We start from the raw sequence: 13,236 nt of genomic DNA on the forward strand, positions 1-13,236 counted from the left end.
GGCCCTGCACTGTAGCGTGCAGATGCTCAACGCTTTCTGCTCCCTTTGAATAATGCAGCAAGCTTGCAGAGGAAGACAAGAATCAGCCTTTTATCATTCCAGGACTGCTCCCACCTTGTCCTGTGCCGGAGGAGGAGTGCCACCGTGCGGCAGATGGGCTTCACCGTGCCGGGGATGCTGTTTGCTTTGTGACACCCTGGTCTTAGCCTTCTCCTGCTCCGTGTGATGCTGGAGCCTGAGCTAATGAATCCTGCTTCCCACTGACACATGCATGGCCACCGGAGCTAATGCAGCTTGCTTTGTTAATCCTTTAGGAACAAATTGTTTAGGGGTAAGGCCAGTCATAGAAATCAATCCTCTGTTCCCACCCCCCCCAGGGCTGTGATCTGTCACTGCACCGGCACAGATGGGGTTTGGTGGGAGATTTCAGTGCTGTGTTTTCGCTTTCAAAAGCAGAATTCCTGGTGTATTAAAAGCTCTTCTTCTCCTTTTTCCCCACCCTCCCTCCCTGGATCACACCGGGCGTGTTTCTATTTCTAGCGACAGTAAATCAGTGCAGGTTGCTAAAGGAGGAGAGAGAATATTCCCTCCTCTTCCTATAGAAAAGGAAGAAGAGCTGTTGTCACAGAGGCAGCACTACGCCTTGTGATGCTGCTTCTCAGACAGTCTCCTCTTCCCCTTAGTCTCTTCCATGCAGCTCATGCACTGGTTTATGCCCTGCAGAACCAGTTCTTGCTGTGCAGCAATACACTAGCGAAGGCCTGGTGGGGTTCTGCCTCCCCAGTGCAGAGAGCACAGGGGAAGGCTGCTCCTCAGTGACTCCAGCTCCAGCTGCTGACCCCTCTTCATCTCAGGCAGTGGTTTGGGGTGGGCTTGCGATTGTTGAGGTTTGGTTTTACACCAGCACGGCTTGGGCTGTTGGGAGGAAGCATCTGCAGAAATGACTGAAAACAAAGGTGCGTGTGGCAGTGCAGGCTCATGTTGTTTTATGTTTTGTTAGCAGCAAGGAATGGGCAAATAGGGCACAGAAATAGCTGGAAAGTTGCTTTAGTTACAGTATTTTCCTGTCCCTCAGCCACTTGACTAGAGACGAAGCTTTATGTGATGCTGGTGCCTAATGAAAGCCTGAGCTGAGATGGAGAATTGGTTTTACCCCCTGGGGCATGATGCTCTTGCTCAAAATCAGTGCCCTTAATTCCGTGTATTTTAACTCGTCCCAGCTTGTGTCCTGTTCTTGCAGTGCCTCTCTGATATTGGAAGTGGTGGCTCCAGGTATGCTCCATCAGGGCTGTTTGCCAGTGGCTGCAAATGTGATACCAAATCTATGGATGCCTCTTGGTTTTCCAGCATCTAAGGGTTGTAGCTGGGACCTTGTTTGTTCAAGTTGCTCCGTGTTACCTTTATTCATTATATGTATAGTAACATTCCCTGAAGGAGGGGTGGGCATGGCTGGGGGGGGGAAGGAACGCTCCCTTCTTGTGTACTGGGGCTGGAGGGAAGGACAGCCCCATCCCTGGCAGTGTTGGACACAGGGGCTTGGAGCAAGCTGCTCCAGTGGAAGGTGTCCCTGCCCATGGCAGGGGGTTGGAACTGGATGGGCTTTAAGGCCCCTTCCAACCCAAACCAGTCTGGGATTCTGTGACTTGGTTTCTGATGACAACCCCATCCCACCATGGTGCAGAAGGTGAGTGGCGCTGCTGGTTGCCAGTGCCATGAAGGGTGAGCTTGTAGCTGGCTGCATAATGGCTTTCCTCAAAGCTTTCTCGGTTGAATAATGGATGTCTCTAGGTCCTCAGGAGATGCTCTAACGGCAGAGCTGGTGGCACACGTTCACTTATTCCTGTGCTATTTTTGAGTGAGGCGCTGACTCTCCTTGCACAAGCAGTGTTGCTGGGAGTTCCCATGGGTGAGGAACGCCTGTCCCTGGAGGTGACACTGGATATCCACAGGGCACCAGAGCTGAGATGAAGCTACGTGTCCCTGCAGGAGCAGTGTGCTGGGAAGGGGCAGCATGACAAGGCACCACTTCTCCTTAGGAGGGTTTTCCTTCTGGAACCCCCATCCTCGCTGGGAGGGAAGGAGCAGAGGCTGAGCAAGAATGCAAGTGGAGACTGAAGCATGTAGGAGATGAAAGGCAGGGGAAGAGCAGATGCCAAAAGGTGGTGGCAGGGGAAGAAAGAGCAAGGCTGAGTGGAACAGGGACCAAGTGACCGGGGGAAGCTGCAGTAGGGATGAGTCTACACGAAGAAGCAGGTTGAAGAAAAGCTGAGGCTGAGCAGGAGTGGGGGGATGAGGAGGAATTGAGGCTGGGCATGCATGTAGCCAGGGTGGCTTCTGGGGCTGAAAGGCTTCCAGAGGCATAGAGGAATTGGGATGCTGATGATGCTGTGGTATTTGGGGCCACGGTGTTGGAGATACGAGAGCTGAGGCTGCAGGGCAGGAGGCTACAGGACCAGAGACCATAGGAACAGATGCCTTGAGACCAGGGCCACGTTGGGTATGTGAGAGGAGGTGCCAAGAGGGAGTGGGAGGCCATGAAGGGTCTTAGGTTTAGAGGGTACGAGGTAGGGCAGGTGTTGGAGGGTGAGAGTCCCATTGACTGAGGATAGGAGGTGGAAGCTGTTGCTATACCCTGCCAGCAGCTTGCTTATGACTGGGGTCTGCATTATCTTCTCTGCACACATGGGTAAGCCCTTGCTCTCCCCATCGCACTTTGGGCTGATGGCTTTCAGGGCTCACCCATCACATTCAGGAGACCCACCTGAGTCCAACAAGGCTGCGGGTTTGACAGGGCTCATTATTCTCCCCTGGATGCAAACGCAGCACAATACAAAACTCATCCCTTGTGCTACATGGGATGAGGACTGTGCTAAACAGAGGGAAGAGGTGAAAAGCAATGCGCAAAGGCACCAAGACAAGAGAATTGCCAGGCTGGTTCCTGGAGCATTTTGCCTCGTGTAGCAACTGTTGGACCAACACGTGGCCTCTTAAACCTCACCTTAAACCACCTCCTGCTCGCTCTTGTTTAGTGGGTTTCATGTGGTCCTAACGCCTTTCTGCTTTGTGACCAGACATTGCTCATGGCACTGGCTTTGTGATAGTGCCTTCCTTTGTCATGGTGCTTTCTTTAGTGATAAGAAAACACTGATGTTTAAACAAATACATAATATGGAGAGGACAGGTCTCTGTGACTTCAATCTGCTCACGCTTTCTCCATCTTTCCATTTCCCAGCCCTGATTTGTGCATATATTGGCTCGTGTTTATTCTTCCAAGTTGGAAGCTCTGGTTTTAAAGAGTGGAGGGGATGAGCTCCTACCAGGGGTGATTTCTCACCAAGTAAAACATTCCTATGCTCTTTAGTGAAAATGAGAACTTCAAGTTACATATGGAAACCCAGGGTCTCCCACAATAGCTTCCAAAGCCAGGTCAGATAGAGCCCTCCCTCAAAGCGGCTGTATCTGTAGCTGGTTCATCTCTTTCCCCAGCTATTTTGAGTAGCCCAAAGCAGACAGGCATAAATCCAGTCTTTCAGAAAGTTCTCAGCCTCGGATGAGTTTTCCTGTTAAACCCAATTCCATCAGGGCTTTGATGCCTGTCCCATGGAGCATCGTGTCCTGTCGCAAGGCAAAGCCTCACCGTCACCTATGTCCCATCCTCCCCTTCCAAGCAGTGTTGAAAGGTGGCGGTGGAGCTTCCAATGTTGTGTCTTAGCAAATACAATGTCCTGAAAGCAAACTCATAGTCATAAATCTACTCTTGAGAGCATGGCAGTGGCATTCCATGGGCATTGTAACTTCCATGAGTGACTTGTTGGGTGCGAATCCATGTTTGAGGTGCTTACAGCTCTGCTTGCAATCGCTTGTGTTGCCCAGTCGAGTTCTCAAGCAGGGGAAGGTGGGATTTCCATGGGGACACCACGGTCTGACCCTGACCCTTTGCTGAGATCAAAGTGATGTTGATGGTGGAGCCAGGATGAAAAGCCCCAGTGAGCCATCGCTCCCAACGGATGGGCTGCATGGAGGAGCCTGCAGAGGTCAAGGCAGAGGATGAAGGCACTGCTAAATGGGAAAAGACTTCTTTCACGGGGAATAGATAAGAATAAGGAGAATTCCTGAGTGGAAGAAGACAGCACTGTCTGTAACCTACAGCCCTTGGGCAAAGGCTGTGCTGGTCCTGGAAGAAGCTGTTAGAGTCACTGGAAACAGAGGGTGAAGCAGCTGTGCCCTGGGGGCAGAGGGAGCATCCCTCCTTCCTGACCCTGTGCAGCAACATCCACTGTGGGCATCACACCATGGGCGTCTTCTCTTGTGAAGGAGAACAGATGATTTTGAAGTGGCCATCGTCAGGGCTGGGAACGGCCCCAGCGCTTCCCGTGCTGCAGATCCCGCTGTGAGAGGGAGCAGCTCTTTCCCCAGTGTGACAGGAGGTGCTGTGGCATGATCTGGTCTCTTGTACTGCGGAGCCTTGCCCGGGGAAGCAGAAGCCGCAGGTTTCCACTGGCTCTGGGACCCTGCTCCCGGTGGATCCATCCCCAACGCTGCCTGCTTCCACCAGATGATCTGCAAATGAAGTGTGTGTTAGATTAAAGGGGTTCAGGAGCACCTTTTCCCTATGGAATGCTCTGCAGAGCTGCAATAGAGCTGCTCCTGGGGCTGAAGAGGACATCCACCTCCCGCCTCTCTGATAAAGCCCGTGGTGCCTGTCATGCATCACCTCCATACCCATACCTAGTCCTGCCACCTGGAAAATTCCTGGAATCGGGAAGTGCCTTGAACAAGGAAGCTGCAGGTTCAGCATTAAGCATTTGTAGTATTTATAACATCATATGTCAGTCGTGTGTTCATCAAAAGCTGCTTTTGTAGCACATGCCAATGCAACGGTGAGAGGTGCTGGAGCTCCAGCAATGGGACAGGCTGGCTGCAGGGACCCACCACGCTCTGTGTGTGAGCTGGTCAAAGGACTCCGCTCCATCCTCTGGGATATGATAAGTGGGAGCATGGAAAAAGCACACAGGGCTTCCCTTCAGAGTGAATGCTCAGTGCCAGCGTGTCCTTTGACCAGAGCAGAGAGGAATGGCTTGACCTGCAGTTCTGCTGGAGGGGGGCTCCAAGAAACACAACGGCTCCAGGGCTGCTTCTCTGTGACATCCAACAGGACTGGCCTTGGGCTGTGCGTGTGTGAACATGGGGTGTGCGTGCAGGCATGGGTGAGTAGGCAAGTTCATTTCGTAAAGGCAGGGCAGAAGAGGAGGAGGGAGAATCAAAACCTCTCCTTTGACGTTGTGGCTGCCCCATCCCTGCATTGCTCAAGGCCAGGTTGGACAGGGCCTGGAGCAACCTGCTCTAGTGGAAGAGGGGTTGGAAATAGATGAGGTTTAAGGCCCCTTCCAACCCAAACCACTTTGTGATTCCATGTTCTTGGTTTACCCCACGTTTCCCTTTCCCTGTCTTTTCTCTTTCACGCACAGACTCGTGCCCGGAGCCTGCCCACCGCTGTGCGCTCGCCATCCCTCTCCCATTGCCCGCAGCGCATCCAGCGCTCACCTTTGGAGGAGTCCTCCCTGCGGTGGCAGGTCCCGGCGCTGTCTTGGCAGGAGACCCCCTCTCCCTTCCTCCGCAGGTGGGTCCAGCCCAGGAGCAGGGAGCAGAGCAGGGCGCAGAGGCAGAGCCCCAGCAGCAGGTACACCACCAGCCACGGCTCCTGCTCCGCGTACGTCTTCTGCTCCAGAGCAGGCGCCGAGGCCGGCACCGGGGTGGCCCCCAGGGCCCCCGCTGTGGGTCAGGCAGAGATGGGTGAGCTGAGATACCCCTGCAGGTCCATGCTTCGTGCTATGGGCTTTCCAATAGGGAAAGTGCTAATAGAGGCACCCAGCAGCCACACGCTGCCTCCATGCGCTCACATCCCTTTCTTATGGCGAGGTAAAGGAGATCCCTTCCCACCCTCCCTCCTCCGGTGACCATGTCTCAACACCATTGTGGGACTTTGGGAATGCAGGGACTATAACCCATCCCCTCCCCGAGGGCTGGGGGCAGCTCAGCAAGTGGCAAACACCATTGCTGGTCCTGCCCCTGGCTTGAAGAGCCCAAGGATGGGTCTATAAAAGGGTACGTGAGGAAATGGGAGAGGGATGCAGTGGAATGGCAGCACACAAACACATCACCCCAGGGTGAAGAGAGGGGGATTTGCTGCCCCTTCCCTCCCTTCAGTCCCGTAACCCAGCTCCTCTTCCAGCCCTGCCCCACATCCCCTGCCCTCCGCACATCCCTACCTTCGCAGGACTCGATGCACTGCTTGGGATGCTGCCCACAAACCGTGCTGCAGTTGATGCAGTTTTTCAGGAGCTTGTCGTAGTAGAAGCCGGGTTTCCTGTTGCAGTCCATGGACTCTGTGCACGGGAGGGAAACAACCGTGGAATGCTGAGCTCATCCTCCTCCTCCTCTGCTGTGTGAGCATCAGGTTCCCAAACCACCCCCAGCGCTTGAGTTTGTGTGAGGATGAGCCTGGGGCAGCTCTGAGCAAGCTCTGATGGGCGCTGCTGGTGTCAACAGCAGCTCCAGGGCTCGCAGGGGACAGATCTGTGGTGCTTTGGGCTGTATAATGGATGTTGGGGTGATGCAGCTGCATGGGAAGGGGATGGGATGCAGCCAGACATGGAGCTGTGCTCACCTGCAGCACGCAGCTCCTGCTTGCTCCTCTTAGACCTGGCTCAGCATCTCCTGCCTCAGTGAGGAGACGTGATTTGTCACCATCCATAGGGCTGGTCCCCTGTGTCCTAGGACAGGGGGCAGCAGTCCCACACTGCGTCTGCCTGGGGTGGGAAGGGGCCATGCACAGGGCTGTGCTCAGGGTTTGGGTGCAAAGTGCATCTGTCTTGTCTCTTCCCCCCTCCCTGTTACCATTACACCTCGGTGCCTGCCCCAGGGCAGCTTTGCAGACCTACAGCTTGAGTTTATCCCTATCCACATCAACTCAGCCTGCTGCGTCTTGAGGTCACAGAATGGTTTGGGTTGGATCATCCAGGTTGTGATCATCTAAAGTCCTGCCTTTGGAGGGTGCAATGTCCCTGATGGGGGATACAAGTGTTGATGCAGCTCTGGTAAGGCTCCCTGTGACCCCAAAAAGGAGCAGTACAGCGCTAGGGCCGACCTGAAGTCTGTGCCATTTGCCTTCCCCCCACTGGGAACCCATCAAACCCCAGCAATTGGGGCTCAAGGCTCCGTTCAGCTGCGCTCAGATCCTGCCCGGGGCCGCATCCCCAATCCCATCCCTGCCCCTGGTCGCGGTGGGGCCGCACTCACCGCACAGAGCCGCGCACCTCCTCACGGCAGGGCGCCCGCACACGAGGCTGCAGGGGATGCACTGGCAGACGAGCGTGTCCCAGTACTGCTGATCCGTGCAGTTGCTCACGGCATCGTCCCGCCCGGAGCGCGGCCCATCCATGGCTGTGGGGTGAGAGGCACCGTAGGGAGGCGCGGGGTCGATCACCGCGGCGCTGCGCTCATCCCAGCGCAGGGACCCGCGCTGCTCTCCCAGCCCAAAGGGAGCTTCAGGCTTAGAGAGCTCTTCAAGTGCTAGCCCTGAGTGAGCACATCCTGTGCCAGCCCCAGGGGACACGCAGGGAGAGCGCACGGGTTTATAGGCTGTGCCCTGAGGCTCTAGGGATGGGCGCGTCTGCCTGTGGGAGTGATGGGGTGGGATCTGCTCCCCTGACAGTCACAGCAACGCACCAGGGTGATCCCTGGGAATGTCTTCTGGGACGCAAGGTTTGGTTCTGGAAACTTCTGCATCCCTCCGTGGTGTCAGGGTGGTTTGTGTCATCCCGTGTGTCATTGCTGCCACCTCTCGCTGGCGTTCTGGCCTCATAATGAAACCCCTTTTTGACGTGTAAAACTCCCCAGTGCAGAAGGAGGGACGTGTCTCTCTGACAGCTGGAAGCACTGCTTTAACCACCACCATCAGCAATGCAGGAGGTGGACAAACCCATGTGCCTACGAGGAGCCATTGTCCCCCTGCCCCTGTGGGCTGAGTGCGATGCCAAAGGCACAGGAGAGGAGCAAACCCCAGCCAACAGCTTCCACTTTGAACAACCATCTTCCTATTAAGCATTTACTCATTAGGAGCTGCAATATCCCTGCATGTCCCCATCTTTGGGTGCTGCTTCTGCCTGTGTGAGGCCTCATCTCTACCATCGCAGATAGAGCGCCAGTGCTGGTCCCTGCTGATGCCAACTGCTCAGGGGTCCTGCTGCCGTTCCCTGCCGTGCCATGCCCGAGGCCTGTGGCAAGCACAACCAAGCAGCTTCAGGAAGCCCCAGCCCAGCAGCAATGTGCTGTTTGCCAACCGAGAGGGCTCGTGGGTCACCACATCCCTTCCCCGGAGCCGGGAGCCGCAGCTGTTTCCTGCTGGGCTTGGATGATGCTGGTGTTGATGGGGACCAGAAGGTTTCAGGCTCCCCCAGCACCACAGCAGGGTCCTGGTACCAGTGCCTTTGATGGTTACATGGAGAAGCCTCCGTGCTCTGATGGGGATCAATCCTTCTGTCTCTTGGGAGCATGCAGCATCAGGCACTTTGCATGTGCCTCTGTCCTGCACAGCACCTTCCCTGCACAGGGGCTGAGGATGGGCTTCCTCCATTGCCTGCTGTGAAGTGGCGCCTATCCAGGGCAGTGCCTCGCATCCTCAGGGATAAATCTGGGATGCCAGCCTTACAGTCCCAGTTGTTCAATTAACACTGCTATAACAGCTAATAATTGCTTTCTATTGAGCTCACTGAAGACATTCCCCAGGGCAGAGCGATTCAAGGATGCTCTTTGAAGATGCTTTGTACCCGAGGAGAAGAAGGAGAATGGATGGCAGCAAGTGCTGGGTGAGCCCATCCTCAGTCTACAGTGGGGTTTCACGTGGGGTAAGGGAGATCTAGGGCTGTGTCTAAGCTGTGGGGCTGCAGCTGGGCAGCTCCTTCCTTGCTGATGCTCCAAGGTTATATCCAAGGTGGTTTATGGCTCCATCTAGGGAATTCCTGCCCGATGGCTGAGCTCCTTTCCCCAGGGAGCCTCAAGGTACCCGTGATGCTCCTGGTATGGAGTAGCCAGGCTTTGTAGCCATGCCCGTTCCAGCAGAGCCGGGTGCATCTCCCCTCTGCTTCTGCACCTCAAACTTCCCCTATGGACCCCCCATCCAAAGCATTAAGCACCCGTTCCACCTCCAGCCCCACGGCACTCGCTGCCTTCAGCAGTGGGGACACCCCCTGCTCCCTGCCAGCACTGTGGGCATGCCCCCGTGTCCCCTCTCCCCCATGCAGCCCCTCCGTGGGGTAACTCACGTCTGTCGGTGTCTAATCCCCCTCGGCTCCTTCCATAGCACTGGGAGCTCCAGCCCCGAGCCCCTGCATCGCTCGAGAGGTTTATTATTAGAGGTTGATTTGGTTAATGCCGGGGCCATGCGTTTCCGGGGGGGTTCCCCTTATCCCTTCCATGCAAATGGGCTGCACGCATGGTGCCTCGCATTGGGTGTCCAGGTACCCCATGGCGTGGTGTCACTGGGGGTCCTGGGCCATGCAGAGGGGCTTGCAGGGGTGAGGGAGCTGCCCTTGTGTTGTGTGGCTGCGATGGGAGCTCCATCAGGGACTGCAGCGACAGGACAAGGGGGAACGGCTTCAAACTGCAACAGGGGAAGTTTGGATTGGATATAAGGAGGAAATTCTTTACTGTGAGGGTGGTGAGGCACTGGAATGGGTTGCCCAGGGAAGCTGTGAATGCTCCATCCCTGGTGGTGTTCAAGGCCAGGTTGGACAGAGCCTTGGGTGCCATGGTTTAGTGTGAGGCATCCCTGCCCATGGCAGGGGGGTTGGAACTGGATGATCTTAAGGTCCTTTCCAGCCCAACCCATTCTTTGATTGTATGACATGCAGCCACAGGACGTTCTGTGCTCTGTCACGGCACAGAACCCCATGAGTAGCATCCCGTTGATGGCTCGGTGCTGGTCATCCTGTCCTCCTCACACCCTGCTCCGGTTGGGACCAAGCATCACCTTGTGCACCCATCCTTTCCCTGTCCACAGGGGGTTGTCTTCCCATGCCATTGGCCTGTCTCATGGCACATAAAGCCTCTCACGGGCCTCAGTAAGACACTTTAAACACTGCTTTTCCCTAGTGCATCCATGCCTCAGGGTCGCAGGGGGCTGTGCTGCTCCATCCTTGCTGTGGGCAGTGGAGGTGCACCAGGCATTGGTTTTCCCAGTGTATTTATAGATCCCACCTCAACCCTGCAGGAGGAATGGGTGCAAACAGCAAAGGAGCAGCCGGGCACGTTCATTTCTGGAGGTTTTCCCCTTTCCTGCTGTGCCCGTGGCATTGGGAAGGAGCAATTGGTGCTGGGAGCCCTTCAGGACAGTGACTCAGCTCAGAAGCAGCCGAAGGAGGAAGGAAGGAGCAAATACCTGGTGCTTTCTCTCAACATCAGTGGGGGCAGCATCAAGGTTTTCCCATTCAGTTCAGGAGCTCCTACTTTGTGCCCCTCGTGACCATGCGGACGCAGGGTGTCCGTGGCAGGGATATCGGAGCCTGAACCGGCTCCAAGTGGAGAAACCCAGCACTTCATAGCTGCTCAGCTCCATGGTCACCGGATGTGGCCCATCGTGTCCCAGCTCCTGCGGGCAGGAGGGAACCAGCACTGGCATCATCCGATGGACACGGGCTGGGAGAGCAGGCACAGCATGGCCACAGGGATGCTGCAGCACCGATGCTGCGCTGCGTGTTGTGACCGCACATGCATCTGATGCAAAGGATGGGATCATCAGGGCTCGAGGCTCCCGCTGGGAAAACCTATGGAGGGTGTCAGGAGGGAGCAGGAAGGCAGAGACGTGGCTGGGAGGGGGGTTTGGGGAGGAAAAGACACCTTTGACCACCCATAGCCAGTCTATGGACGGCTTCATCCCCACTCCCGTGGTGCCATGGGCAGGCATTGCCTGTGCTGCTGGAGCGTGGCCCTGGAGTGAGAGCCCCATGCTGCAGCTCTCGGGGTTTTGCAGGGGGAAGCCTGCCTCTGTAAATAGCACGGGGCCACTCGCAGTTTCCACCCCGGCGTGCAGCGAGGGGGAAGTGAGAAGCACTTGGGGGTGGTTTGTCCCCCCATCGCTGAGCACGTCACGCAGGGTGACTGCAGCGTTGTGAGGCTTGGTCTGTGCTGGGCACCCCAGCAGCCTCACCCTCGGTACCCTCAGTGCCATCAGCCCCTCTTACAGCCTCCAAGGGCGGTGTGTGGCTCTTAAGCACCCCCAGACACGCTGGTAGCTGCCATCCTGCCCTGCCTGGGGTCACCCCTGTGCTCTGGGGCACGGGCAGGGCTTGGGCAGCGCCATCCAGGTGAAACCCTTCCTCTGCTGTGTGCCGCTGGTGGCACAGCCTCCATCAGCAGTTCCCCATGCGGCTTCCCAGCGCGGGGCATCCCCTCTCGTTCCCACTGCATCCCCACTGTGGTTTCGCATCCTTCAGCTCCCATCTGCCCCGGTCTGTTTGGGGTGATGGAGGCCGGTTTTGTCCCCAGTAGCATTGCAGGACGGATGACATTTGGCTCCAAACAGCCTTTTTGGGATGCTTTGCCTTCCCCTGGAGCAGCTTTGCTGGGGTATTTTCCTCCCAGCCTCTCCTTTTGCAGTCCCTGTGCTCAGGCAAGGTTGAGCTTTGGCCAAGGCACACGTGCTCCCTTCGGGACCTGAAAGAAGGGGCCAGGGAGAGGGGGAGAGGAAGAGGAGTCATTTTGGGTCGAAACCAGCACCCGAGCACAGATGGCTCCGGGGCGGCCGCTGAGGACTCGTTTCTTTCACCCTATTCCCTGCGGACGGCTGCTCTCGGAGGTGCTGGGCTCAGGATGCGCCCATCCCTCCGTGTCCGGCCACCGTCACCAGTTCAGCACGGCCGAAGCCTCAGGGTTGCTGGTGCACAGCAGCCATTGGTGCTGCCCGCTTTCAGTGCGTGGTGGCACACGGGGTGCCTGTGCGGGACCTGCACCCATACGTGGCCGCAGAGCCGTGGCCATCCCCTTCCTAAAGACCCGCAGTGTGCTTGTGGCCACGTCCCAAGCATCCCTGGCTGCCCAACAACCCATCCATGAAGTAAGGGCAGGGGTGATTTGGGGTGGTTGGAGAGCCTCGGGGTGCAGCTCCAGCTCCCCACTGCCTTGGGGTCCCATCCTGCGCTCTGATTGTGTGGGTCTCTCTCCAGGAGATGGCACCCTTGGCTAGCCCAGCCCGGCTCCTGCCCGCTGCATCCGGACATCCTCCAGCCTTGCCTCCCCTGTACCAAGGTGAGTGTTGCCCACACTGGCTCCGGCCAGGCCTCAGCACCTCCGTTTGCACGAGCCCCCTGTGCAAAGCGGGGTTCGGATGCCCCCATCCACCCCACATGGCTCCATTCCTCCCTTTTGCACCAAGGCCTCATCCTGCCACCGCCCCACGGGGCTGCAGTGGGGCATCATCCCAAGGATGCTCAGCACCCACTGGGCTCCAGGCAACCCTGTACCATGGGGTCTGTCCTCTCACAGTGGTTGTGTCGGGGAGGGGGGGGGTTACAGGGGAGCCATGGGGTGATCCAGGCTCCAGAGGTGCCCACGAGCATCTTTAGGGAGCCAAACCCCCGGCACATACGCCAAGAGGGAAGCGTTACCGTAAACCAGGCTGTGTTCAGAGCCAGCTCCCCGAACCTGGTACCCGGCTGGAGATCATCAAGGACCTGGAATGGGAACAGACCCGGCTTGGCTGAGGATTGGCATGGAAGCAAGGATAAAACCTTATCAATGCCGAGCAGAGGAGCAGGGAAAGGACTTCAGCACCAGGGATCAGGGAGATGAGTCCTCAGGTGACCTAAACGGGACCAAGGCCCCATTCCCAGCTCCAGCATCCCTGGATTCACTCAGGACAAGGGTGTTTCTGGCTGGACCCTCCAGGAAGGGGCTCGGAGTCTGCTGAGGAGGTGAGCTGTTGATCCTTAACACTGTGGATGAAAGGGCTAAAAGGGAATCATGGACCTTGAAGGGGATGGCAGTCGCAGTGCATATTATGGGATGGGTAACTGGGGATGGTGACAGACAAAAGCTGAAAGTGTAATGCAGATGGGTGGGTGGGTTCATGGATGGTGCCTGGTGATGGCCTGGGTGATGGAGGCTCTTGTGTGGCTGCGTTAGGATGGGTACTGCGCCAAAACCTATCTGAAGGGGTTGGTTTATGGCCATGGGATGTTC

At 56.7% G+C, this 13,236-nt stretch overlaps 1 protein-coding gene across 1 annotated transcript; it reads right to left on the reverse strand.

Moving 5' to 3' along the window:
- Positions 1-2,777: 2,777 nt before the first annotated feature.
- TNFRSF13B (TNF receptor superfamily member 13B) lies at positions 2,778-9,555 on the reverse strand. Its single transcript, XM_062618959.1, has 5 exons — positions 9,324-9,555; positions 7,300-7,443; positions 6,270-6,386; positions 5,545-5,772; positions 2,778-4,560 (listed from the first exon to the last, which is right to left on the reverse strand). The coding sequence occupies exons 2-5, from the start codon at positions 7,439-7,441 to the stop codon at positions 4,286-4,288; spliced, it is 762 nt and encodes a 253-aa protein (XP_062474943.1). The 5' UTR covers positions 7,442-7,443; positions 9,324-9,555; the 3' UTR covers positions 2,778-4,285.
- Between the last annotated feature and the right edge of the window lie 3,681 nt (positions 9,556-13,236).

This window comes from Pezoporus occidentalis, unplaced genomic scaffold, assembly GCF_034315485.1.
Source record: "Pezoporus occidentalis ecotype Australia unplaced genomic scaffold, CSIRO_AGI_Poc_V1 ctg208, whole genome shotgun sequence".
Classification (NCBI taxonomy): Eukaryota; Metazoa; Chordata; class Aves; order Psittaciformes; family Psittacidae; genus Pezoporus; species Pezoporus occidentalis.

What these genes read in the sequence shown, in the direction of transcription:
- TNFRSF13B (XM_062618959.1), bottom strand. Translation starts at nt 7,441, where the DNA reads ATGGATGGGCCGCGCTCCGGGCGGGACGATGCCGTGAGCAACTGCACG. An exon ending in GAGGTGCGCGGCTCTGTGCG is followed by an intron (nt 6,387 to 7,299) that starts GTGAGTGCGGCC and finishes TCCCGTGCACAG; the next exon opens with AGTCCATGGACTGCAACAGG. An exon ending in GTGCATCGAGTCCTGCGAAG is followed by an intron (nt 5,773 to 6,269) that starts GTAGGGATGTGC and finishes CCTGACCCACAG; the next exon opens with CGGGGGCCCTGGGGGCCACC.